Here is a 25,782-nt window from a genome sequence, read left to right on the forward strand (position 1 = left end):
TGGGCGCTGCCGTGCTGTTCCCACCTGGCACCCAGCAATCAGCAACGAGGATGGGCACGGTGGGTTTGTAAGTACCAAGCAGAAGGGATGTTAAGCTGGAAGGATTTAACGGTCTGTTCCAGTGGGGTCACTCTCCGGCAGTTTCAGATTCATACAGAGAGGAGACAGAAGAGAGATGAAGCCCACGCTTGCTCTCTGTCTTCCAGCCTTTCACCCACACCTCTGGCTCAACCGTGCCATCGTGCACCAAAGCCTCCCTGCAGTAGGACAGGGCTCCAGTGTGCCTCCCTGCCCTGGCTGGTGGTGCCTGTCCCTGTCTTCATGCTGCACGTCCCAAAGCAAGGGCAAGATGTTCAAAAAGGTTGGTTTAGTTTGGATAGAGGTGTGTAGAGCACAGCTGCTGAAACAATTGGCCGAATTTAAGGCCATAATACTTGTAATTTCTGCAAAGCACCATTCTGAATTCCCGAGTGTGGCTGCGTGTCCCATTCAGGTTTCCCCATATAACGGCACATTTCCTTATTATGCTAACACCGTCCTGGATTTCTGTTGTGATGTCCACATGTCTAAGTACCTTCTTCACCTACAGCAAGGGTTTTACAACTCAGGGTGACCCTCTGCTATTTTGCAGCAGGCATAGCTTGGATCCAGGAAATTTCCATTGAAAGCACACTAAAGTGCTACCAACACAGTCTGAATCTTAGCCCCAAATCCTCCCTTCATTTGCATGATTCTCACTCAGCTACGGTCCCCATGGCTTCTGAAGGGCATTGACCAAATAAAAAGCTGTCAATATAAAGACTGAAACTGCTGTGGTAATGATCACTCTTGGTGATCATTGGGGCTAAGCTGCCTCAAGCAATTCTTTCAACTTTTCCAGTCTGTCCATCTAGACCAGCTGACCACAGACCACATCCTGCACAGGTATCCCAAATCTGGAACTTTATTTATAAAATGACTCATACAGGGACACACAGTCCTGAACCACTTTGGTTTGACAGGGCAAAATTTCTAGGCAGGACACACTGAGACCTCTGAAGACGACTGGAGCTAATTAGCCAGGGGCTGGTTTGTAGATGCGAAGCCTCTTTATGTGCTGCTTATAGGGAACAGGCTCGTGTTCTTACATTGCTGAGTATATGCCAATGAATGCCACCATGCTATGTACAGACTTTAATAACTTTTCCCCTAAATTAGGTGGAGGAGATGAAAATGACTTGGTAAAATGACATGACCTTGGAAAGGATTCCCAGAGAGCTCTGGAGCAACTCAGGCATGGACACGCAGTAAATTATTCAAAGGGCTGCCTCAGTTTTTCTGCTCCCCTCCTTCCAGGTTAACTAAAATCCATAGAGTGGGATATACTTTCTTCCTTCTGGGTCTACGTTTAGATCATTCCTGCCAGCCATGGTGGGAGGAAGAGACCAACAGTTCCCAGCAAACACACAATGATGAACATCCAGAGGAAGATCCTATCAATGACCATTGCAACGTATTTCCAGTCTTCCTTCACCTGGGAACAGAGATGAAAGGCCGATTATTAACGTTTATTTGAGATTAAAACTTATGAAGGCTATTAGTGCTTTATTCCAAAATAGGATATTTTCATTTAAGTCCAGAGCTAAGAGGGGAAGGTCTTGCTTACATTTAGTGGCCCTATACGATGGCAAAGATGTGTTCTATCAATCTCTGATGCGGGAGAGAGATTCCCAGACTGCGTGGGTGTGCAATTGCAGTTGCAAACCCTGCTCACAGCTCCCCAGGGGTGACATATGTCTGTGGATAATTAAACTCATCTGCACACTCACTATCCCATTTTCCATGAGCAACAGCTGTAATTGGGTGGGAAAATGAGGCTGCAATCCAAGCTGGAGAGGGTGGTGGGGGCTAGGGGACAAAATTACTCATTTCCCCATGCTCATAAACAGATTTTCTTGCAGATTAATGAAGACAAACTTTCTGTGAGGGGATTTACAGTTTTGGGTGAGTAAGCAGTGAAAACAAACCAGCAAATAGAAGTGGTCTTCCTCACTCTGTTTTTTCCCCACTTTTGTCTTGCCGTGAAAGGATTTTCCAACAATTCCTCTCTGGGGAGGTCTAGTACTTATTAATACCATCAGGCAAGAATTGTAAATGGCTATTTCATTAAGAAACCACGTACATATGAAAACCTCTTTTACTACATTGCTGTTATTAATTTCTTTCCCAGGAATAGGACTGATCAGATGGCAAAGTTTTATTTGATATGGCTGCACCCATTATAATTTCCTACAATATACCACTTGGTGATTAATAGACCCGAGGGCTGAAATCTGGCACGCTGCCTTGCTCTTTAGGGGAAACAGCTCAGCAGGAGCTGCTCAAACCTCTTCGGTGTCTGTGATTGCAGCAAGTCAGGAGTGTGGTGTAAGGAGATGGAGACAGCAAAGCCAAGGCTGTGCTTTCCCAGGGCTGCTTTAGTGCACCGACCAGTCTGTGACCCTGGGCAAATAGTAGATTCACCATGCCCAAAGCTGCCACGTACATTGGGCTGTAGCATGAGGGAAAAGCATGGTACAATAATAATGTAACACTAAGGGTACAAGGCCTTTTCATCCACAGATCCTAGGTTTGTTTTAAAAAGAGATAATAATAAGGGAATAGCCCAGAACAGTAGGTGTGAGCTAGAACAGGATTTGTAGGAGACCTGGCTGGATTTTTGTTTTTTTAAGGATTTGCTGATTATGCTGAAAATTCATTTTGGTAAAGGAAGCAATCCAAATATCAATGAAATAGCCATTTGAAGCAGATGATGTTTTCACAGGTATAGCGGCAACTTCAGGTCTGAAAATATCTGTTAAGCACCAAACAAGCAAGCTGTGAACACAACACACTGACGCTGTAAACTCACCTTGAGTCTTCTCTTTCTTCATCAGTCATGGATGAACCACTCAATTTTATCTTATAGCTTGTGTGTGATACAGAGAAATTATGATGTGTCAGAGGGAGAGAATATACAATCCTGGCTTCTGTGACCAATGTTCTGACAGTTTATTGAGCTAAGTGAATTATTCCTTGCAGGTAAGGCAAGTGCATTTACCTCATTTTGGCATGCTGAACCCTTCACAAACTGATCATGAATCTTCCAATGTATTTACAAAGTACCTGTTGTTATTTTGTGCCTCAACACAGACAAGGCTTGGCTGAAGCAATGCAGCAAAGTGAGATTTTTATCTCATTATTTGCCACGTGGGCTGCTTGGTTAGGCCTTTAAATCCCCTGGTACTGCTTCAGCCCCTTGGCTCTGTAAGCAGCATTGTAAGTTGGGAAATGAGGCACGCACAGGAGAGCATCTCACATTTTCCCTTAATTTGTTCTCTGAACAAAGCATCTTAAATTTCAGGAATACCCGAATGTTTTCAAAAGTGGAAAGATCAGTGAAATATTTTTGTGCAATGGATAATTTTGTTCCCTTTAAAAATAGCATCAAGTTAAGCAGGTTTTTACTATTCTGTAGGCAGAGGTAAACAAATACAGGTTCATCCTGAAGCTTGTTACTTTCTTGGGGGAAACCATGTTGTTTTGCACACCCTTAGCACATCCATCTATAATTAGGATGAGTAAAAGAAATAGTAACTCTTGAAATCAAAAGGAATTTTCTCATGTCAGGGATAAAGTCTCAGTAGATAACTCCCCTTTGCTGTACATGTGTTTGGATCTATTCACTTGCTGAGAACTGGACTGAGTGTCTGATGCTTAAAATTCCTCCTGAGGACAGCCAAGCAAGCTCTGGATGATTGTATTTATGAGATTAGTGTTTCATGATGCATCCAATATGTAAAGAAAATCTGAAATTTACCATCCGATGTCCAACATGATTAAACAGTGTCCCATTCTGGCAAAATAAGTTTTTCTGAGTATTCGTGCTAGTACAAGAGTGTGCTAGATCACATGAAGAATAGAAACTAGATGAATATCTTCTTGAGAAAAGAAGGGGAAAGCAGGACAAGAGGAACAACCTGAAAAGTTCTACAGAAATTTGCTTTCAGATGTAATGGTGTATGCATAAATACTCAGCCCATCTTGAAAATGATGACTGGGAGTGCATCAGATGTTTGCAAAATCAATATCCAGCTTCAGACTGAGAGCATGGAAGGGTGAAATTGGAAATTATGGAGAGACAATGAAAACAAAAAAAGGAGGAGGAAAATAAAATTATCTGGATTTTTTGTTTTGTTTTCTGACAGCACTGTAACATTTCCCTGTGGTTCAGCACCTCACGTGGAGCATGATCCGGAGAGGCCTCTCTGACAACATCTATGCAGCTGTCAACATCTGCCACCCCGACTCCTGAGCTGTATTTTGATTAGTTTTTAAGAAGCTCAATCAAAACTATTTTTGAGAACGGATCAGCGGCAGGAACCATCTGACTCCCCCACCCCTAAATTCCTGAAAAGTGAGGGAATCTGCAGCTCTTCCCTGGAGCAGCTCCCTGCAGGTCTGAGTGGTGGGAACAGGGTACCCTGCCCCAGGATTTGAGTGGAGGGTTGAGGTGCCTTGGTGATATCTGATCCCCAGGACCCAGAGCCTGCAACATGGATTAGAGTGGTCCTGGGTGGTTTTATTGTACTTTGTTAAAAATAAACCAGTGAGATTATCCCGTGCTTCCTCCTCCTCCATTACATTCTCTCCCATTTTACTTTTAAGCTGTCTTCAAAGTCTCCTTATTAGATTAGGCTGGAGATGCACACATACACAAGGACCACAAAGCTTTCCAGATGGTGCTGTTGGTGTCTGGTTATTTTGGCTTGTGTGTGACATGAAACTTGTTTTGCTTCTCGGTCTGTAATTAATTTCTAATGGCATTTCTATCATATGCTGGGACAATTTGGTCTTGCATTTTCCCTAGTGTACTATTGTGCTCATATTGTTTGCAGATATCTTTTTGTAACAAACAACTTTCTCTTGCATTTCCCATTTTCTCTTTGCTGAAGCACTTAATTAAATAAACTATTTACTTTTAATTTAGAAGCGTTGCCCCCGTGGCAATGGTGCTTTAGAAAAAAAGGCAAGAACTTCAAAAGAAGCTCTGTTCTCATTTCGAGAAGGTGCATTTCTCTGAAAGTATTACCCAAGAGACAGAAAGCGGTGTCTCAGGGGATGAAGCTGCATCAGAGGTGCCTGCTGATAGATTTGTTGAAGACTTCCATGAAGAAATGCCACAATTTTATTTTAAGATGAAAGCAAATTTCTAACTACGGATTTTTTCCCCAATAAATTCTCATTTTATTAGATCAGTTCTGCTCCTTACAGTAAATTTAAATTCCAGAAGATCACATTTCCTTCTTCTTTGTCATTTCCACTTGGAGAAAAAAATGTGATTTCCCACTTGACATTGGTTGGATCCAGAAAAAGAAAAGAGTATAGACTCAGATCGGGGTCAGCAATTGTTCCCTCAAACCTGAAAATCCAACTTTTGCCTACCATGCCAAACACAGCCACTGTGGAGGAGCAGAAACCTGCGGGCAGGTTTGCTGGCTCTTCCTGGGGAGCCTGGTGCACCGGCAGTGCTGGGGGTGACCCCTCTCTGCTCATTGCTGGATGCTTTCCTGGTGTCTTTGCTCAGAGGCTGGGCTGGCAGGAGGTCTGGTCAGAGCCCCCCAAACTGCTCCTTTTCTTCTGCTTTTGATGTTTAGTGCTGTAAAGAGCATTCTCCTCGGGTTAATCACTTAATTTCAAGAGGGAAGAGTATTGGAAGGTATAAGAAAATTTGTAGCTTCTGAAGACTGTTTTTATTTTAAGGAAAGTTGCAATCACGGATTAAAAGGAAAGAACCCTTGCAAGATATTGATTCAGTTCTTGATATCAACAAGCTTAACAGAAAGACAATCTTTTGAAATGGGAAGTATTATTGGTGTAATATTCTTTTATTTGTACCACGGGAAAACAAGTGAGTTAAAATTAACTGACTTCCATGGGTTAATTTGTGATTACCGCTAGGAGGAGAGAGCAAAGTTTAATTCCATCAGGCCTAATGTGCTTGTGAAGTACTTTAGCCTGGCAAAGCTAATGAAGATGGGGATGCACAGCCCATCTCTGCCACAGATTTGTTCTGTGACCTTGAACAGGTCACCTCTTCTCTGTATTTTGACTATCACTCCTCAACATGAGCCATAAACAGTTACTTCCTCAAAGGGATTTTGTGAAGTGAAATACATTAATGAACAGAGGCCTCTCAAACTATGGTACCAAAGAGTATATAAATGGGCAGTAGTACTTAATCTTTTGTTGCTGTTGCTAAGTGATCAGTGCTGTGAAAAATGCAAGTATAAAGACACTCTTCATGCCCAGGAAGTCTGGCATAAAAGCACTATGACTCGCACTGACTGTAAATCTTGAGAAAATCAAACTGTAAGCACAGCTGAAAAAGTACCTTTTGCTGACCGATTCCTCCAGGAAAAGCTAAATAAGACTTTTCTTCAGTAAGAACACTAATTTTAGGTTATCTTTTGGCTTCTTTCAATATGGCCATAATTAGCTAGCACACCATATCCACAGTATTTCAGGGGAAGAGCTACCAGGGGTGTGAATGGATGTGGCATTTGTATGTGCATCACCATCTCCTTTAAAAGAAATTCTTTCAGCCTATACTTCCCTTCTCTATTTGTAGCCATATTTACCTCTTTAGAGTAAGTGTGAAATTTGCCTGTCCACCCACCTTCCTGTACAGAGCCAACTGCTCCAGTGGAAGTCCACTAGTGAGGAATTGCATCATGCAGAGCTAAACATAACCTGCAACATCCCCATGCTACTATGTGCTTCCCACATCCACAACCTATTTTGGGAATTTGCTTTCCTAGGCTCGGTAGCCAGAGCCAGTACCTAATAAAAAACAGAGACTGTGAATTCCCCGTCTGTCAGAGGCTTCTCTATGAGGAATGTCTGCTACGTTCCCAGCCAATGCCTGTTTTTTGGGTCCCTTTCACAACCTTAGCTGTTTCCTTCCTACCTAACAACTTTACTCCTCTTTTCTGCTGGAGAATCCTGTTTGTCTACAGCAGCCCTGAGCATGGTCTGGTTGTGCTATTGCCTTGGCCCACACGGCTGACAGGACCCCAAGGACAAACTCTCCAGCTGTGACTACAGTGGCCAATGGGTTCAAAAGTCACAATCTCAGGTATGGCTGAGCCTTCACCAGCAAATAGACTCCCTGTATAGCCCCCAGGTTTGGTGGGGCTTCCTTAGCAAGGTAATTTGTGGCTTACCCAAGGAGAACAGGCTAAGTTAGCATACTTACTGAGAAATCCGCATCTTCTGCTCGCAGGTGGTCTGCGATGTAGTGAACCCCTTCCACTGCCAGCTTCAGGGCTGGGGACATCAACACAAGATGTTGTTCTTTGGCATTGTGATTCTTGCTTCCTTGAGGTGGTGTGCCGGTTGCCTCACTCTTTTTGCATTTACACTTGCACTGAGAGGGCTTGTGCTGGGGCTGCTCTTTGTTTAGGTGGCACCTCTGGGATGCTGGAGAGCCAGTGGATTGGCCGTTGGTCTGGGAAGAGTCCTCTTTCAGGTAGCAATACTGGATGCTCCGGGACCTACAGCGGATACTCCCTTCCTCTGCCTTATGGGGGCTGTACATCTGCTGAACACTTAGTGATCTGCCTTTCAAGCTGGTGGTGGTCTGGGTGTCACTCATGGGTTGGCATGAAGGTTGTGGAGAGGAGCAGGTCACCTCTACAGGCTCTGGGTGCAGCCCAGAGTATTGCCCAGAAGGGGACTTGCAGGCAGGCTGACATTTGGCTGGCTCCTCGAGGTGGGCACAGAAGGAAGACGTGGGTGATGGATCGTTACTCTGGGGGCTGGGGGAAGACGAGGTAGTGAAATTGGGTTCCACGTCCATATCAGCCCAAAGCCTTGGTGTATTGGTTATTTTGTGCATGGATTCAATGAGCTTCTTGCAATTGTCTTTCACTGCAGAGGGACGTTTCATGAAGAGGAGACGTGGGACTATGTCCAGGAAGATCCTCCTCACCCAGTCAGGCATCGTGTGGGTACGCGGGGAACGATGGTGGACATTGAGCACAAAGACGGTGATGATGATAGACAAGGTAACAAATATCATGGTGAAGAGAAGATATTCTCCAATCAGAGGGATGACCAAAGAGGTAGATGGGATGATCTCTGTGATGAGCAGCAGGAACACAGTGAGGGACAGCAGCACAGAGATGCACAAGGTTATCTTCTCTCCACACTCGGAGGGCAGGTAAAAGACCAGGACAGTCAGGCAGGAGATCAACAGGCAGGGGATGATCAGATTGATTGTGTAGAACAGTGGCAACCTCCGGATAATGAAGGAGTAAGTTATATCAGGGTAGATCTCTGTGCAACATTCATATTTCTTGCTGTTGTAATTGCCCACAGCATTGATGATGACCCATTCCCCGCTCTCCCAGTAGTCCAGCTGGTCCACATGACTGTGCATGCTCACCAAGTCTATCTTGGCTTTGTCATAGGTCCAGGAGCCAAACTTCATTGTGCAGTTTTGCTGGTCAAAGGGGAAGAAGGTAACATCAATGCTGCAGGAACTTTTATAGATAGCAGGTGGCATCCATTTAATTCTCCCATCATAGAAGAGGTGGGCCTTGGTCAGGTGGGTGACTGCGAAGTCACCGTCAGCACTGGGAAGAAATAGAAGATAAAAAAAAAAAAAAAAAGACTAAGTCTTCTCTGGGTTATCTCAGCTCTGTTAAAGAGATAGGATATTTAGTGCCTGGCTTTCAAAAATGCACTCAGGGTACCTGAGAAGTGCAAGAGGCACATCATGTGTAAGCACTGTGTCCATCCACTCTATCCAGTGGGGTTTGAAATCTGTTGGCTTATGCAAGCACTGGATTTGCATGCAAATGTCAGCCCTCACCTTGCATAAGTCAGGTCCTTCAGGTAAATATCCACAAGTTTTCCTCAAAGATGTCCCATAAATGCCCTGGAAAGGGTTGCATTTGCTTTAGAGAGGTGGGAGGAACCACTATCAGCTAGTGCGGCTGTGGGCTCTGCAGAATTAATTGTGACAGCTGCTATAAATGAAACAGTGTTGGGTAATCATTCAGCCTCTTACATGAAAAACATCAAGAACATCCTATTAATAGGAATAATGAAAGCTAATCTCTTGATTTCCCAGTCAGGGAGTTGTCTTTTATGGTGTCTTCTTACAGGAGCTCTCAATTGGAGTCTGTGTGCTGGTATAAGATAGATAGATAACAAACCAGGATTTTATATCAGAAAGTCATTTCCCAGCCAGTGAAAAATTTATTACATTATCAGCATTATTTTGGTTTAGATCCGCTTTTCTCAACTGATCAGTGCACTGAGCACCAGCAGCACCGTGCTGCGCACCCGTGACACCGGCTGCTTCCAACTCATCATGGGGACAGGGATACAAGTGAAGGAGATCAAAAAAAGGCAACAGGAGAGGCAAGTGCACTGGAGACTTGGTGTTGGAGAAAGGAGGGAGACTGAGAAATCCCGGGAGTGGGATCCCCAGCCCTGGAGACAGCCCTGTCCTCCACCTGCCTCAGCATCACCAGCCGCAGCTCTGCTCCTTCCTCACACCCACGGCTCTGCTACTACACATTAAACACTGAACCTGCCACTTGCCCCGGTGTGCAGAAATTAGCACATTAATAGATTCAGTGAGCACGGCAGGTAATTAATGCACTGCATGGCTATGCCATCAAGAAGGGCTGTTCCTCCCCTGCTTTTAGTGAGGACACGTGGACGGTGACACTTAAACTCCACGTCTGGGGCCAAGTCCACAGGCACCTTCTCTACAGCAAGGTCCTTCTTCCAGGCTGTGTCTGCAGGATCTGCAGTCTGTGTTAGCTTACACAAAGAGGCAAAACTGAAGCGTTCAGAGCTGCACAAGCAACAGATCTCCTTATTGGAATAATCATAGTGATGGAGACTGGGTGTTTGAATCACAAAATTACACCTTCACCTGAAAATGAGCCAACCCCTACATCTGCAGACCCTTCGTGCGGCGACTGGCTGAAACTTCAAACCCTTTCTCTCTCTTGATTTCTGATTGCAAATAGAGGGGTTTGATACACTTGGACAGGTCACAACCTGGATCAAACACCCTGGTTCAAGGAGTTGTAGAATATGGGTGAGGTTTGGATAGAGCTGCAATTTTTTTCATGACTAGCAAACGCCTGGAAGGTTGAAATCTCGACCAAAAAAAGTGGGTGGAATCTGTCTGTAGAGCAATGCCCTCAAGTCTAGCTACAGGAACAGAGAAAAGAGCATCCAAAAAGAAGAGAGGGAATTGGGGACCATCTTACACACCTGGCTGAAGCCACGGCAAAGCTCAGGGATATAGAGGAAGAAGCCTGCTGTGTGATGTCGAGGGGCAAGCAGCAGTGCTGCTAAACAGAGGGGAAGCTGAGTAAGGAAGGGAGAGTTTCTGCTAAAAACTTGAGATGAATTATTCAGGCTGCTGTAGATGGAAAGCCCTCATGTTCTGCCCAGCCCTCCTGGCTGGAACTGATCCAGCCTGCAGCCGCTTTCCCAGCAATCGGCAAACTCCCTCGGCCCTGCTCCGCTGCTCCAGTGCTCACATGTGCCGTGGCAGCAGCTGCACAGCGGCGGGGTGCACGGGGGTCACACCTCTCCTCTTCCTCACCAGCAGCAAGATAAACAACACAGGGACAATCCGGCAGGGCCCCTCAAGCTGCTGAAGGCAGAGCAACTTCCCTAAATTTATTTCTTTAGGAGATCATCCATAAATTCATATGCAAAAGTGGTAAAAAAAAAAAAAAAAAAAAAAAGACTTGCTGATATTTTGTCTCTCCCTGTGAAACATCCTCATCAGTCCGTGACTACACTGGCTTCCAGCAAGACTGGTGTAGTAGTGCTTATTTTGGGAAGCAGTGGCAGGATCTGGCTCTCAGTAGGTGTCTTGGCTGTCATATCTGAGCAGAGATGGCACATTCCCCCGATTCCCAGGATCACAGCCCAGATCTTTGTCTTTTGAGACAATTTTCCAGGTTGCGTGAATTAATGGAAAAATAAACTCAGAATTACTGTGCAGTGGAGAAGCAGGTTTTTACTAAACTCTTCTCTGTTTCTGTAAGGGAAAGCCTTTGCTCTTTGTGGCAGATTTTGGAAAAACAAAAGAACACAAAAGGACCTAGTGCTTTTTGACCTCTGAACTGGACTATTTCTAAAGCTTTAAAATGTCTTAAGACAGGAAAGCAGATATGTACAAATCCAGACTGTTGTCTCAAACCCACCATTGTGTCTTAATCCAATGCAAATAAAAACAAACAATGCCACTGTACCATTCAACCAACCCCTTTCTTACCACTTCTTTCTTAAATCTAATTTATACTCCAGGACCACTTGCTCTGGATTAAAATCATCTTTTTTTGTTTGTTTGTTTTTTTCCTCCTGGTTTTTGCCTGCACTGTAAAGCCAGATTGAGACATGAAACATGCACAGCAAGTGACAGTTCAGTGTTTGCTGTTCTTGGTGGTTTTCTTTCTAAATCTCGATAGGAATTTGGAATCCAATTCTGGATTTAATGAGATCTCTAAGGCATGATTAAATCAGCCATTAATGGAACAGTATGTATGTAATTGGACCCATGTTACAGAAAAGGGATAATGAGCATCCACTAGTGTTTCCCTTCTTAGGTGGAGCAGTGGTTAAGTGGCTGGGTAAACCACACAGGTGTGTGCTTTTCCTTTTGAAAACTGTTGGAAAAGGGCTTGAAACACTTGCTAAAAATTCATCCAGGAACAATTATAATTCACGTAACTGTGTTTCATTCCCAGAAATGTCTTGTCTGGCAATTTTGCAGCCCCTGCATGACTATCCACACACCTCTCTTCTGCAAGCATAGATGTAATCAGTATGATGATGCAGATCTCATGTGTCAGTTATTCCCATAAATGTCCTGCTTCTTTGATGAAGAAGATATTCTTTAATTGCTTGCCTAACAAACCCAGCCTCATCCTGGGTCCCCTTTGGCTCACACATTGTTACTGGTACTGCCTTCCAAGCTGGATTTTGCCTTCAGTGCCATGGAAGGAGTGAAACCAGCAGCAGAATAACTTCTTGCATTTGAGAGTCAGCTAATGCCTTTGAGGAGCCATAAAACACCCTAGGATCCTCCTGCTTCTCCCTCACCAACCTAACAGGGCTGTTAAGTAATTCCTAACTTTACTGGGCATATTTGAACTTTTCATTGCAGTTCAATGTAGAGATATTTGAGCAATTTTTAAGCAGGGTAAGTTAGCCATGCTGTCGTACGTAGACTGTATCAAAGCCAGGTATAGCGTGCAAAGGTGGTGTTCACAGTTGTCTTAACCCTTCATGCATACATATATTTTTGCCTCCTTCCTCAAGATTACAACCCACAGTGGTCCTTCAACCATATGCTTATGGATTGGAAGCTGCACTTGCTGGAGCTCTGTTGATGTGGGGTGAACCTAGAGAGATGTTTTCACCCTGGGTGAGGCTTTCATTCTGCTCCTCTTGACATGAGAGAGGGAGCAAACGAGGTCACCTGGCTGCTGATGGTCTTCCAAAGGAGTTCTCCAACCTCCTCCAAGGGATGAAGGTAAGACATCTGACCCTAAATGAAGTCTGCAATTGGGAGATCGAGGAAAGCCTGTTTTCTTGTGGAAAACTTTGCTGTGGGAAAACCCATTCCTGGCCAAATTGTGCTGACAGCCCTGACTGCAATACATGAATATTTCCTTAGACAGGGAGGTGGGAGATCTGATGTAGTGGGACGGAGATAATCTGCAGTCATTCCCTTATAAGTGGTAGCACATTTTTGTCTCATTCAGTCTAGACCACTGTATTGTAACAGTTGTTATGAAAAACCATTTGGAAGAAGGAGCGAGCGTGAGGTAAACATCACAAGAACCTGAGAGTTAAGATAGTCAGGCTCTCCTGATTACTCTGACCTGACAGCTCCAAAAATCTGTCAGTAATAAAGTACTGGAGCTCTTATATTTTCATGTCAAATACAACAGTGCACACCAATAAAGAAAGAAGACAGTTGCTTATTCCTCTGCCAGCAGAAATTGTGCTGCTGTGTTCTGCAGCCTTTGAGTCCTCATTTCAAGAGTAAAGGCTGCTATTCTAAAATATTCAAAGTTTATAAAGGTTCAAGAATGGCATTGTTTTACTGGCAGCCATCAACCGTATTTCATTAAAAAGCTCTGGTGATGGAGAATCTTTCTTTTTTTTTTTTTTTTTTTTTTTTCAGTTTCTGTTTTCCCTGCAGTTGGGAGATACATCATCTCACAAAATTAAATGTTTTCAGAATGCATGTAAATGAGCCAAACATTTATTTTAATTTCTGATGATACGATTTAAATCCAAACAGAGCTTTAAAAGCCTGAAAATTAGCTATATACATATTTGGATATAGCTAAAATGTCCTCATTTAAAGCATTTTTCCTTGAACAACAGTAACCAAGACAAGTTGGAGTTTCAAGACACCTTTAAAGAATGTATCCCACACTGTTTTGGTAGACATTAAAGAGGTGCTTCTGTAATGTTCAGATTAAAATACCCTCCAAAAGCAAATCAGAGAATATTTTGTTTGACAGTTGCTTTATGCTACCAAAATGGTAACTACAAATTCATAGGTTCAAAGGGACACCTGGAGATGACCCAGGTCAAACTTCCTGCTCAAAGCAGCACCAGCTACAAGAAGATCAGGACCTTGTCCTGTGGGTTTTAAATATCTCTACGGTCTTGGCACCTTGGATACAAAACATCTTGGGAACATAGATGGAGGTGTCTGTGCACTGATGTGTACCTTCATTAGGTCACATCCAGCTTTTGCTTGCTTCAGGTGTTTAGAATCAGTGGTAACTGATATTTTGATTGTTCCTCAGTAAAATAGGCATCTATCTCAGAAATGACTGTGCTACACCAATGAAATAGGTACAGGTTGCTCAGAAGGCTCTAACAATGCTGAATTTGTGTGTTTTGCTTCAATTTTTCCTTTTGCTAAGCATCCTTGTCAGCTCTTTGGAGGCAAAACTCTACCTCTGTCCTTAGCATAGTGGTAGGAGAAGTCCTTGGATGCTAACACAGCAACGGCCCATGAGAGAGATCCCTCGTATAGATTTCTTTCTATCAGTTCCTGTTTTACTGGACAACTTGGCAGCAAACCTCAAAGGCATCTAGAGATATCATTCATCTCCAGAAACATTAGTCATTTAAACTCCCAGAAGAATCAGGAAACTTAAGTGTGAAGTAAGCTATTATGGGCCTGTTATAAGTACAATTTGGTGCAAAATGACAAGATCTGTGCAAGTACACACATACACACACAAAGAAAAATGTCAAGAATGTTTCCAATATTTTAAAGGTTAGACTAGGGCATCTTTTGATATTTCTCCTCCAAACAGCTTTGGGATGAGTCAGGAAACCAGTGTTACTCTGTAAGTGTCGCTGGTTGCAAACATCATAGCATAGTTCAAAAGAACAAGCCACTATAGTATAGTTAAAAAAACCTCTTTGCTTTTTCATTATTTTCAAAAGCTGCCTGCCAGATGATCTAACCCAGTCCAGTAATTCTTTGTGTCCATATTGTCACTGGGTGAATTCCTCAAGATATTTCCTACTCCTAATTACAGAAATGTGTATCTAAATTCCCTTCATGTATGATCTTGTCTTTTGTTCCTTTTTTTTTTTTTTTTTTTTTCTGATTATGGAGGCTAAGGAAGAGATTACTTTTTGGAACAGCTAACACCAGAAAATATTGAGAAAAAAGAAAATTTTAAAGTCTGAATGTTCCCAGTAGCTTCTTCACAGATTTTACAATCACCAGGCTAGAGAAGACAAATGCTATGATGCTATCATGCATATCCAGTTGAAAACTAGCCAGTGAAGCTCACATTTCAAGGTCCCTGCCCATCCATTAGGCTCAAGGACATGGTTTTGCATTCCTCTGGGCAGCCTTTGGCAGCTGGAGCACCTGGCTGCAAACCTGTGCTTTCAAGGTTTTCTCCACTGAAGTTTTGATGTTGCACAGGGTCCAAATGTCTCAACACAGTGGTGGAGAAGTGAGAAGAAAAAAAAAAAAAAAAACAAACAACAAAAAACCCCCAAAATGCAGCCCCAAGAGCTTATTTCCTGATTAAACAAAATACTTCTTTTTTTTTTTTTTTTTAAAAAACTTTAAGCATACAAAGGAAAACTAAAATGTACTTAAAGTCCATTCATGAATGGGAAATAAGTCAATGCAGAGGATTAGATAATTCATTTATAAATGATTTGGTGGTGTCTGAAAAGCCTTTACAGCCTCAGATAAGGAACAGCTGGCCTTCTTGGCAGAGAAGAAGAGTCTTTGTCACTTCACTATTAACTCATATTCCTCTGTTATACATATGCTTTGTCACATCTAGTAGAAACTATTTACAGAGTCTTGGAACTTTCATCAAGCCTGAAAATTCAACAGCATATTAATTTCCCTGTAGGATATTAATTTGGTTTTAGATTCCTTATGAATGTTGACAACTACATATACTCTCTAGGCCAAACCAGCTGAATTTACTGATTTAATTTGGGCCTCTAGAGTGAATAAATGGAAGTTTTTGACAATAATGAGCTTAGATATGAGAATAACCTCACAACAAGGGGTTAGGTTTCCTTAAAGATGTAAATCTCAAATCAATTTAAATTTCACAATTTCTATATACACCCCAAGATGAAAACAGAAGAGACATTTGTATAATCTCCTGCCCAGAATGGGATACCACCCCAAATAGAAATGCCGTATTCTGTTCGAGAACAGGATAAGCAATAAATAGCTCACAGTAAAAGGCCTGAACAGTGCAAAGGGTCAGTTTGGCCACTCTCTCTCTTCCACCAATGTCTCTGCACACCTTCTCTTGCTCTTATAGACCCAGAATTATGTGCATCTACTCTAAGTTTCCTCTAAACGATATATATATTATATAACATGTAAAAATATGAAAAGGAATCCTTGTTAACATCACCCATGACTAGTTTCTGTCTTTGCAAAGCCTTTCTTGTTGAAAAATTTCTAGCTGGGCTGCCTGCAAGGAGAAACACTGTCTGGTTATGCAGTTAGTGAGCTGTCATGCAGAAGAGCCTCAGCTCGGTGCCCCATCATGCCACAGGTTTTGTGTTCCATGCATTGCATTTGCCCTGCCTTGCCCTGCAACCCCTAAAAACGGTGAAACCTGATTGTTAGAGCGGTGCATCCAAGATATTGACTGCAGCTTCAGATGTGACTGATAGGAAATTAGGGAGAAGAGGGAAGGGCAGAAAACAGCTTACATAAAACTGTATGAAAGAGCATGGGCAAATATAGCTGTAAAAAGATATAGAATTAATGCAAGGCCATTACTGAGTGGCTAATGGTTGGCGCCTACATCCATGTTTAATTCATGGATAAAGTAACCAATTAAAAATGCATGATAGACTCATGGCAACTAACAGAGGAATGCATGATTATTAATGGCAAATATGGATAAAGGGAGAGAAGTAACTTGGGTTTAGGTAGCTGGGGCACTAGATCTCCCTGCGTGGTAGCAGGTCACCAGTACAGTTAGACTTGCCATCTGCCCTACCTCCCTGCAAGCCACACTGGGTCAAGCAATCAGGCGGGCAAGGCTGAAAGACTCACACGTCAGAGGAGGAGAAGGAGGACATTCTGGAATAGTTGCTGTGGCCAGCAGATAGGCAGCTTCTCCCTGTAGCTGCTCAAGTGACAGCAGCAGAGCATGCAAGAGGCAGAAGCCAAAGGCCACCGAGCTCCGAGGTCTGCGTGCCCAGTGACCCCCGGGGCCTGCTTTCGGCATGAAGGCCCAAAATGTCGAGAGCACAAAAGGATACTGAGGTCTCCTTCTTTAGTGCCAGGGCCCTCCTTGCATGGACCATCCTCATCAACCGCGGTGAGCATGGTGAGCCGAGGGAGAGGATGCAGAGATGACACATCAGGCTCCTGTATACCAATAGCTCCAGCAAATGGATGGTTTGAAGCACAAAGCTCCCATAGACAATGGAGATCTGTGCAGCACTATTTCCTTTGGCACTATGGTCCACCACAACCACCACTAGAAATTCTGAAAATACTAATTTTTACCGTTGTCATTAATTAAGCAATGAAAAAGACAAGGACATTATTTTTTTCCGGTGGAAGCTGTGAATGTCTGTCTTATCTACAATGTGAGGCACTTGTAGTATAATATTCATTCTCAGAGTGTGTCCCTGTAGGATAAGGAGGTGCCTATGAACTAGTCATTTCCATTGGTCTCTGAGAGGTGCTACATGAGTGATTTCCAAGAGGTTTGCAATCAGAGACAAGCTAATGGGAAAGATAACAATTTCTGTAGTCTCCAAATCTCACAGTCCCCTGAACAGATTCCTCCTTCAGCCATTTTTTAAAAACAAAAGCAAAATCATATCAAACCAGAACCAGGCAACTGTTTATTAAAAATGAGCTTGGCTTCCATTGTGAGCGTTTGAGTGTTAGCCACGTACAAAGATGTTTTTGTTTAATGTTTTCAGCAAGTGTTTTCTCTGGAGCCTGTGCTGGGGAGGGACACTGGGATATCCTACATCCTAGGAGACTGGAGAGCTCTGGTATGATAAGCCAAGGACAAAACAGTCTTGGCACTTGGACAATCTTTCTAAGAATATCAACAGGCTCCAAAGGAAAGAAAGAAAACAACCACCTGCTCCGCTCCTGGGAAGTGTCCATACAAGAGACCGATTCCAAGCAGTTGGGATCAGGGACAAATACCTATTTAAGAATAATTCTAGAATGGTACTGGGCTGACCTGAAACCTGTATTTGTAGACACACAGGTCTGACATGTTTCAGTATATTTTCCTTATTTAAGACCATCCTCAGTAATTGGCTTTTCCAATTGATGGTGATGAATGAGGGGAGAGCTCCTTGGTGAAATGAAATTGAAGAGGACTGAAAGCTCAAATCCAGCTTAATTGTATATCATCTGACATGTGAAGACAAAACAATACCTGGCATCCCCCCAGAAAACTTGCTGTTCAGAGAAAGGATCGTTAGGAGAACAAAGCCCTTGTGCTGAATGTTAGTCATGTCATTTAAGGCTCGTCTGGGACAGATACTGTAAGAAGCTACATGGAATTCAACCACAGAGAACAGAATAAGGAGGAATAATTGCATGAAGCACCTTAACACCATGGGCAGAGAAAATTTGCAAGGATGGGTTTGCCCTCTGGCCACAGTGCTCACACTCACTTGTTGTAGAGGACAATATCTGGCCTCCAGATGAGCTCCGAGGGGATTCGGATGGATGTGACATTTTCGTATTCTTGGGGGTCCCAGCGTAGCTTGTAGTCATGCCACTCCTGCCAAAACCAAGGTGGTTAAAAAACTGGGTGAGATCAGATTACAAAATTGAAAAGGAACGTGGAAAAGCACATATTTTGGTGCACCCACCTGCTTCACCCACACGTTTGTGGTCATCATCTGGTTTTTCTCATCCTGAAATGCAAGATCATAAATTGGTTACCGAAGCAGATGAAGCAGCCCAAGGAACTCATTAAATTTCTCTTAATTGTACTTCAGTTCTGTAATTATAAATCACCTCTGCAATAAATGTAAGTTCCATCTTGGAAATGAAAGCAGATGTTTCTGTCATCTAACATGGGACAGGGCACAGCTGCCTGATACCACTGAACAGCTGAGCCTGCACCTAAGCAGTCTTGTGAGCAGACAGACTTGGATTTATTGGGATTTTCCTCTATACTGATAGACTCAGGCTAGGACGATGGGACCGGGCAGAAGGAAGAGCTCCACAGCTTGGCTTTGACCTGAGCAATGAAGGAAGGGGAATGGTGGATATATATATCCTTAATCCCAGATGTGTGCATGGATTACAATGCTCAACTTCATCTGCAAGTAGTGTTTAGTACTTCTACTGTGAAACATCATCCGTGAATGCCGTTCTGGAAACATGAAGCTCAGCAATGTTTCTCCTTCTACCAAATATATGAACTCAGAGTATTATGGATTGGATTTTCGGAATAAACCCACGCTGCTCTGCTGACACGTAACCCTCGGACAGCCTGGTGTATACCCATGCTGTCAGCTGGTAGACCTTTTCTCAACTCTAAGTACAAGTAGTATGGAAAGATAAAACTATATAAATATATATATACACACTTTTAAATAACGTAAGGCATATATAATGCTAGCAGCACTGTAGTAGAATTAATTACTGCTTGCTGTTTGCCTTGCATGCTTGTTACAACCCCTGTGTAAATAACTAAGAGGAATTATGTGGGGCTAAGCCTAGTGCTGGTCTGATTGAAGTGTCACACTAGAGCTCAGAGCTTATTTGTGTTTGTTTCTTTTCTCTCTCTCTTTGAGTCGGCATCAAAACCTGCTCAATTGACGGGGCTCATCTGGAAGCAAACTGCTCATCATTAACCTGTGGCAGTTCAGGATTAATTCTGAACATTAAAAGCCAGGAGATTGGGTGTGTGGGGGGGAGGGGGATTGTACCTCCTCCTCACCGAGCCTCCTGACTGTTGTGGCACCAAGTGTAAAACCTGATCAGAGATACTCTCATCTGGGGTTAGGGACCAGAAGCACATGGAGGAAGAAGTAATACAAAAAACATTCAAATGAGCAACAAAGAAAGGGAAAATATCCAGCTACTTCCTTGGGTGCTGGTGGGAGATGAGGAATGCCGCTGGAAGAGGCTGCCATGCCCAGGACTGGACCAATCCTTGAGCATCTGCTTCTCCTACCACTTTGCAAATCAAGCATCTGAGGGTCTCCACCACAGTCCTTGCACTGGGGATCCCAGTCTCACAGGCTCTACCTTTTACTGGAATTTTTCTCCCTGGCTGGGTGCAGACCCTTGGTGGAAACTCCTGCCCGTGTCTCCACCTGAGGGCTCTGCCATCCTCCTGACCCAAGCGAAGCATGACTCTAGTCCCAGGGGTTTATCTCGTAGGGGCTTTGCAATGTGCTGATGGTTTCACAGCTGACTTCTCCTGCAAGGAGCCAGCCCAGAGGACAGCGAGTGATGCTGCAGTGGATGGTGGTGTTGCACTGCCTGGCCTCTTTTCTCAAGGTGAACGTAGCACATGAGGTCCTGCAGAGACACGGGCTTAGGATTCCCAATGTGTTTCTCAGTGGCTGCTCCTAGACATGTGCTTGATCCCTGACCACATTTTTCTGGACTTAGAAAACCCTCAGCACACCAGGGTGAGGTAAGGACATGCAGGGATGTCAAGTTCCACATTGATTTTTGTTCCCCCACACCCAGCTTTTGTCAGCAGGAGCTGGGGTTTGAATACGGCTCTGATTTCTCTTTCAGACTTCTTGTCATTGGGAGCTGAACGTCGGCTCTAACAATTGCAGCAGGATTTGCATCAAAACAGTGTCACTGCCAGGAAGGGAGAGAGACAGCTGAAGTGCTGCAGTGGTGGCAGGGGGTGTCGTCAGTGCCCAACCACACAAACTGGGGCAGGAGGGGATGAGAGCTCTCCTCCAGCCATACTAACCGGCCCCGGCACAGAACTGCCTGCTAGTTGCACTTCTAACCACTGACATGATTTCAAGAAGATTAATTTTTCTTAAGTAAACTGGGAAAAGCACTACGAAGCAGATGCATCGATCCCTCCTCTTCCACAATTCAGCAGCTGCATAATGGAAAGTCTTTCTCATGCCTCCACAACCACTAATGTCTCATCTTTAGTCTCATCAATTATTCAGATGAGAACTGTACAACTTCAACATTAGCAGCTGCAAACAGTGCTGGATCCCTCAGGCTGACATAAGAGAGAGGAGGGGATTGGAAGACCATTTCCGTGCTGCAAAGGTGGAAGCTGATGGCTTGTGCACAAGGGGATGCAACTCTCTAGCAAGTAGAGTCTTTGATTGCCCACCCCCCATGCCACCTCAGCTCTGTTTCATCTGCATCTCAAAACTCTTAATCTCAAAATATCAAATCTTGTGGAGAGTCATCTGTAATGATTGTCCCACACCAGTAATGTCTGCAAGTTGCATTAGACTCTCCATTATCACCCCTTTTACTCTGCCACGTGAATGCAGTAAAAAGTGACAAAGAGAGTAAGACTGATACTTGTTCAAGAGACGTGCATCTACACAAACACGCTGTGCCGGGCAGCGTTGCGTGCAAACAGGGACAGGTGGGAGAAGCGTGCAGGAGCAAGATCTGCACAAGCCAGATGTGTGTGTTTAACTTCTGAAGCCCTGCAGGGATCTCCTTTGGATTCAACACTTGATCCCAATGCACTGCGATTGAGTAATCCTTTAAATGCTGTTCCAGTGCACATCAGTCCAGAGTGCAAACCACGCCGTTTTGTACATTGCACACGCAGTTTGCACAAGCGTAACTTCTATTTGAGCAAATATTCAGAAACAATTTTCTTGTTAATATCTGCCAGATTAACGAAGAACCCTCAAAACTTTCATTTGCAGAAAGCTCTTCAGGCAAGCTATCTTCTGGAGATGCGTAAACCACTGTTCCTATTAGCTTGTGTAAATTAGCGTTAGTAATTATGACTCAATTTCCAAATCAGCCCTTTGATTTTTGCCTTAGCCAGGACTCTCTGACTTTTACACCAGTTGCTTCACTGCTCTGCTGTGATCAGTCCCACCAGTTTTGATAAGGAATTTGGGGTTTTGCCTATAGTAAATTAAGAATAAAGGATCCACTCTGTTGACCATCTACTCACATGAGTCGTTCCAGCAGAGCTGTCTGCGTGGTAACTATTCTCTCCTGAGAGCAACATCTTCCCAACCCGATCCTGGTCCAGCCCATAAATCCCCCATGCACTAGGAGCCTCTCCCCAAGCCCTGATCTGGTTAATCTTGGCCACTTGTTGCACAAACGGGTTGTACTTACAACATCGATGAGCTGGGCGATGGACAAGCCGAAGCGGACAAGAACCACATCGGAAATGTTGGCAACGGGGCGGGACCACTTGTTATAACCAGAGAAGAGTTTCTTCAGGAGGCGCTCCTCTGCGTGGGCTCGGGTTTCCACGTGGCCAAAGGCTGTGGGGAAGGCATGGGGCAGGGCGGCGTGAAATGTGTGCAGATCCAAGTGCTGGCATAGCTGGAGCTTGCTCCCAGGGGAGGGAGATCTCCAGGCTAAACCCAGAGATGGGCAAGCAGGGACGCAGGGGAGGGTGATGCCACCCTGGTGACTTGCCTCTCTGCTACCTCAGGCATTGCCATGTATTTCTTACTCTGTTCACCCACCATAACCAGTTCCCAGAGTAGGGTTTCCATTGCAGAGCAGGACTGGTCTGCAGAAAATGGGGTCATCGCTAAAACTATTTAAAAAACTCGACATGGGCCACTGTCCCCTGAATCTGATCTAATTTTTATGGTCACTTTGCGGCAAGTTTTCAGCACTGAAGTCTGCAAGCAGGGAAGACGGATGCTAGAAGGGCAAGACAAAAAAGAAAAAGCAGCCTCCTGCTGAGAGATAGGGATTTTGGATCAGATTTACATATAAAAACTGGCAGCAAACGCATCACCAAAAAAAAAGGCAGACGGCAATTCAGCTCTTCAAACTAATCTTCATAGCTGGTCTTTCACAAAAATGACGGGCGAGAAAGAGGATGGGGGAGAGCACAAATTGGATAACAAGAGCGCAGTTTCCCTCAATAATGACTTTAAAAGTTGGAGGCTGCAAGGAGCAGCCCTGACCCCGCACGTGCGCTACAGGAACCGTTGGAGGTGCCTGTTGGTTATTAAAATTTAAAACCACCCTTCTTCAGGGAGCTGTGTTCCCACGCTGGCTGCACGCAGCCGCACCCCCCCTCCACGGATGGTGGGGAGAGGGAGCCGGGGGCTCTCCCTGCATCCCCCGTGGAATATGGCTCCTACTCTGGTCTGTAGCTGCCCTGGATTATACAAAGGGAAGCATTAGCTGAGCGCTGGCTGTGCTCTCCCCAGCCGGAGCTGTAGCCCGGAGACACATTAACACACTTTACCCAGGGAGAAAAAAACCCAGGCGAGGAGGATGCTGAACCCCTGCCTGTATTGTCCCTCCTGTCCCCTTCCCCACCGCGGCTTTAACCCTTTCCCCATCGGATCAGAGCAGAAAATAAAAGCAAAGCATTGCTCAGCAGAGGTGGGTATTTAGGGGACCTATAACAATGGGGCAGGAGGATGCAGGAGCAGGGGAAATTCCTTGTTGACAGGGACTGGTCTTCGCAGCATGCCTTTGGGAGCGATGAGGGAGAAAAGAGCTAAGGAGCAGAGCATGGGCAGAAAAGCTTTCTCAAACTTACCGGGGAAGACGCTTGCACACAGCAGGAGGAGGAGGTTTCCTCTAGACATGAGAAATCCCATTGTGGAGTAGAGCTCAGGCTTTAGTACGCAGAGTCTCCTGTCAGGGCAACTTTTCCTCTCTGAGTCTCTGGATCTGCCAGCTTCATTACCCTAAACTCCTTTCTTTCTCTCCCTCTCACCTGCCTCTGGGAAGGAATAATAGCTGGTGGTCGGTTTGCTTTTTCTTTTCTCTTCTGACTGATTTCCAGCTCTTCCTCCTAGTAGGATGCTCTTCCCTGGGACACCGATGCACATATACTTGCAAGAGATGTGTAAGGGCTGCAGAAATCTCCTGTAAAGCGACTTGAAATGCACAGCCTCCCTGGGCTCTCCTGCTTGCTCCTCTCCCCTTTCCTATGGGGTGGTTTGGCTGCTCTGTTTATTTGTTGCTGCTGCTGCTCTTTTCACCCTTCCCCCAGCCCTTTCGACAGCCTTTGCTCAGATTTTGCTGCTGATGGGCCACTGATGCCCACGCCAGCCCTTGGTGGAGCAGAGAGGGAGCACAGTATATTTGTATATTTAACGTAGTTGGACCTGCCCACCTCCTGCTTAGGAGGAGGAGGAGAGAATCTGTGTGTTCCAGCAAACAGGCTGCAGGGGGGAAAACTTTTAGCATGAGAAATAAAAGGGGGAGATCCAGACCCCAGCTGCATCCAGAGGTGGTGGATATGGGGCCATCTGGGATCTTTATAGCACCTGAAGCCCAAACAGTTCTTAATTAATGAAAACTGTCTGTTTAATCTTGTCCAAGTGCTTTTCAAAATTACTCCCGTAGACTAATAGGGTAATTAGCCTGAGATATATTTCTGGCCTGGGCATGTATCTTTGCTGTTGACAGTTATTGGGCTGATGAACCTGCCCATGAGAACAGGGTTCTGCTGTGCTGGGTGCTGTGCAAACACATAGTACAAATACCAATATCAGTCTCTGCCCATATGCAAGATGCAAATCAAAGGTGAGACTGAGACAAGAGGTTACTTGAATCTATCTATACACTTGAATATACCTTAAATATACCACAAATAACTCTGTTGAAGTCATGAAGTCTCTTTGTGGAGGAAAGGGTAATTCCAAGGAATTATCACTCTAGCCCTTCATCTTGCATCCCTGATTCCTTGCACAAGAGACATGGAGCAGAGCCCTCTCCATTTCATTTTAAAACTAGCTTTGATATTAACACAATTACTTCCACACAGATAGCAAATGGGTTTCAATTTCAGGCAAGGGTAATGTTGCCAGCTGCAAAATTAATCAAAGTATGTTCTAATAATACTAGCTACATATTTTACGTATAATAATTTCCCTACTCCAAAAGCATCTCAAATATCTTCCAATAGAATAGATTTCTGGCTGAAAATGGGGAGGACTAAAGCCACAAGAGAAATAAGATCTGTAGTGAGATTATAAATGACATCAGTGTAGTACCAAACTTGTCTTTTCTAGTCTCATCTCCTCCTCAACAGTTGTCAGCTTTTTGAAAAATAAACCCCACCATATTTTCTTCTGGGTTTAGGGACTCCTGTATGTTTTGCCTGCCTTGCTTTCAGTGTCCTTACCCTCATTGCAGCACCTGCGCACCTATGACATGCTATAAAAATCTGTAGTGCTCGTTCTAGGGAACCGGGAACCATCCAGCATTAATTTAATAAACAGCAGGTGTGAGATCAAATTAACTCAAATCTGAAGTGCGGGTTACATCCTGAGAGCCAGGTCCTGTGCAGCACTGAGCACCTCTCCTTCCCACAGCTAGCAATAGGGTAGCAGAAGAGTAATCATTCCTCATCAAGGTAAAAACAGCATCACTCAGTCACACACTGCAACCACACATTCCCAAACATCCATGCAGCAACCAGAAAGATCCATTTCTTTAAACCTCTTTGCGCTATGAAATCTGGAGGGAGGGGGACGTCACTGCAGTTTGCATGCTCCTCTGCTCCTCACTGGGTCCAGCGCTGCTCAGTTCATACCCAGCAGCGTTAGATGGGGAAATCCTGAGTTTCAGCCTGTCTAGTTCCAGCATACAAACACCAGATACAACAAATCTTACAAATTCCCAAAGGCCCATGGTGGGAAATAGGATTTCTAAAGGCCATTTTTCAAGGAGGCTGGTACTCTGCACAGGTCACACATTGGGCGACCAAACCCAGGGGATCCAAGATTAGCTATTCCCTTTTGAGAACCTTGGCCATAAATAATACAGGTATCCTTGACTACAGGCCCTCCTGCACAGAACTGATTCAAATCCCATGGACAAGCCCCATCCATCTTCACCTTGCCTCGGTTTCTGTGCTGGCGATCAAGGTAGCTGGTGAGCAAATACCACCTTTGGATTAACCCTATAAATAATTTTGATTAAAAAAGGATATCCTTCTTTTGGAAATTAATTGTAAATCATCATTCCCTATAAGTGAAAGGTTTATCCTTCCCCTCCCTGGCCCTGTT

At 44.3% G+C, this 25,782-nt stretch overlaps 1 protein-coding gene across 2 annotated transcripts; it reads right to left on the reverse strand.

Moving 5' to 3' along the window:
• Positions 1 to 927: 927 nt before the first annotated feature.
• CHRNA4 (cholinergic receptor nicotinic alpha 4 subunit) lies at positions 928 to 23,818 on the reverse strand. Of its 2 annotated transcripts, none has more exons than XM_009972666.3 (6): positions 23,301 to 23,818; positions 21,902 to 22,053; positions 18,457 to 18,501; positions 18,256 to 18,365; positions 7,277 to 8,657; positions 928 to 1,513 (listed from the first exon to the last, which is right to left on the reverse strand). In XM_009972666.3, exons 1-6 carry the CDS (start codon positions 23,359 to 23,361, stop codon positions 1,388 to 1,390), a joined length of 1,875 nt encoding a protein of 624 aa, XP_009970968.2. In that variant the 5' UTR covers positions 23,362 to 23,818; the 3' UTR covers positions 928 to 1,387. The 2 variants fall into 2 exon arrangements, with proteins under 2 accessions (XP_009970968.2, XP_042657165.1); XM_042801231.1 differs by lacking the exon at positions 928 to 1,513 and adding an exon at positions 5,397 to 5,707 and having other exon boundaries at positions 7,273 to 8,657.
• Positions 23,819 to 25,782: the final 1,964 nt, after the last annotated feature.

This window comes from Tyto alba, unplaced genomic scaffold, assembly GCF_018691265.1.
Source record: "Tyto alba isolate M040663 unplaced genomic scaffold, T.alba_DEE_v4.0 Super-Scaffold_33, whole genome shotgun sequence".
Taxonomy (NCBI): domain Eukaryota; kingdom Metazoa; phylum Chordata; class Aves; order Strigiformes; family Tytonidae; genus Tyto; species Tyto alba.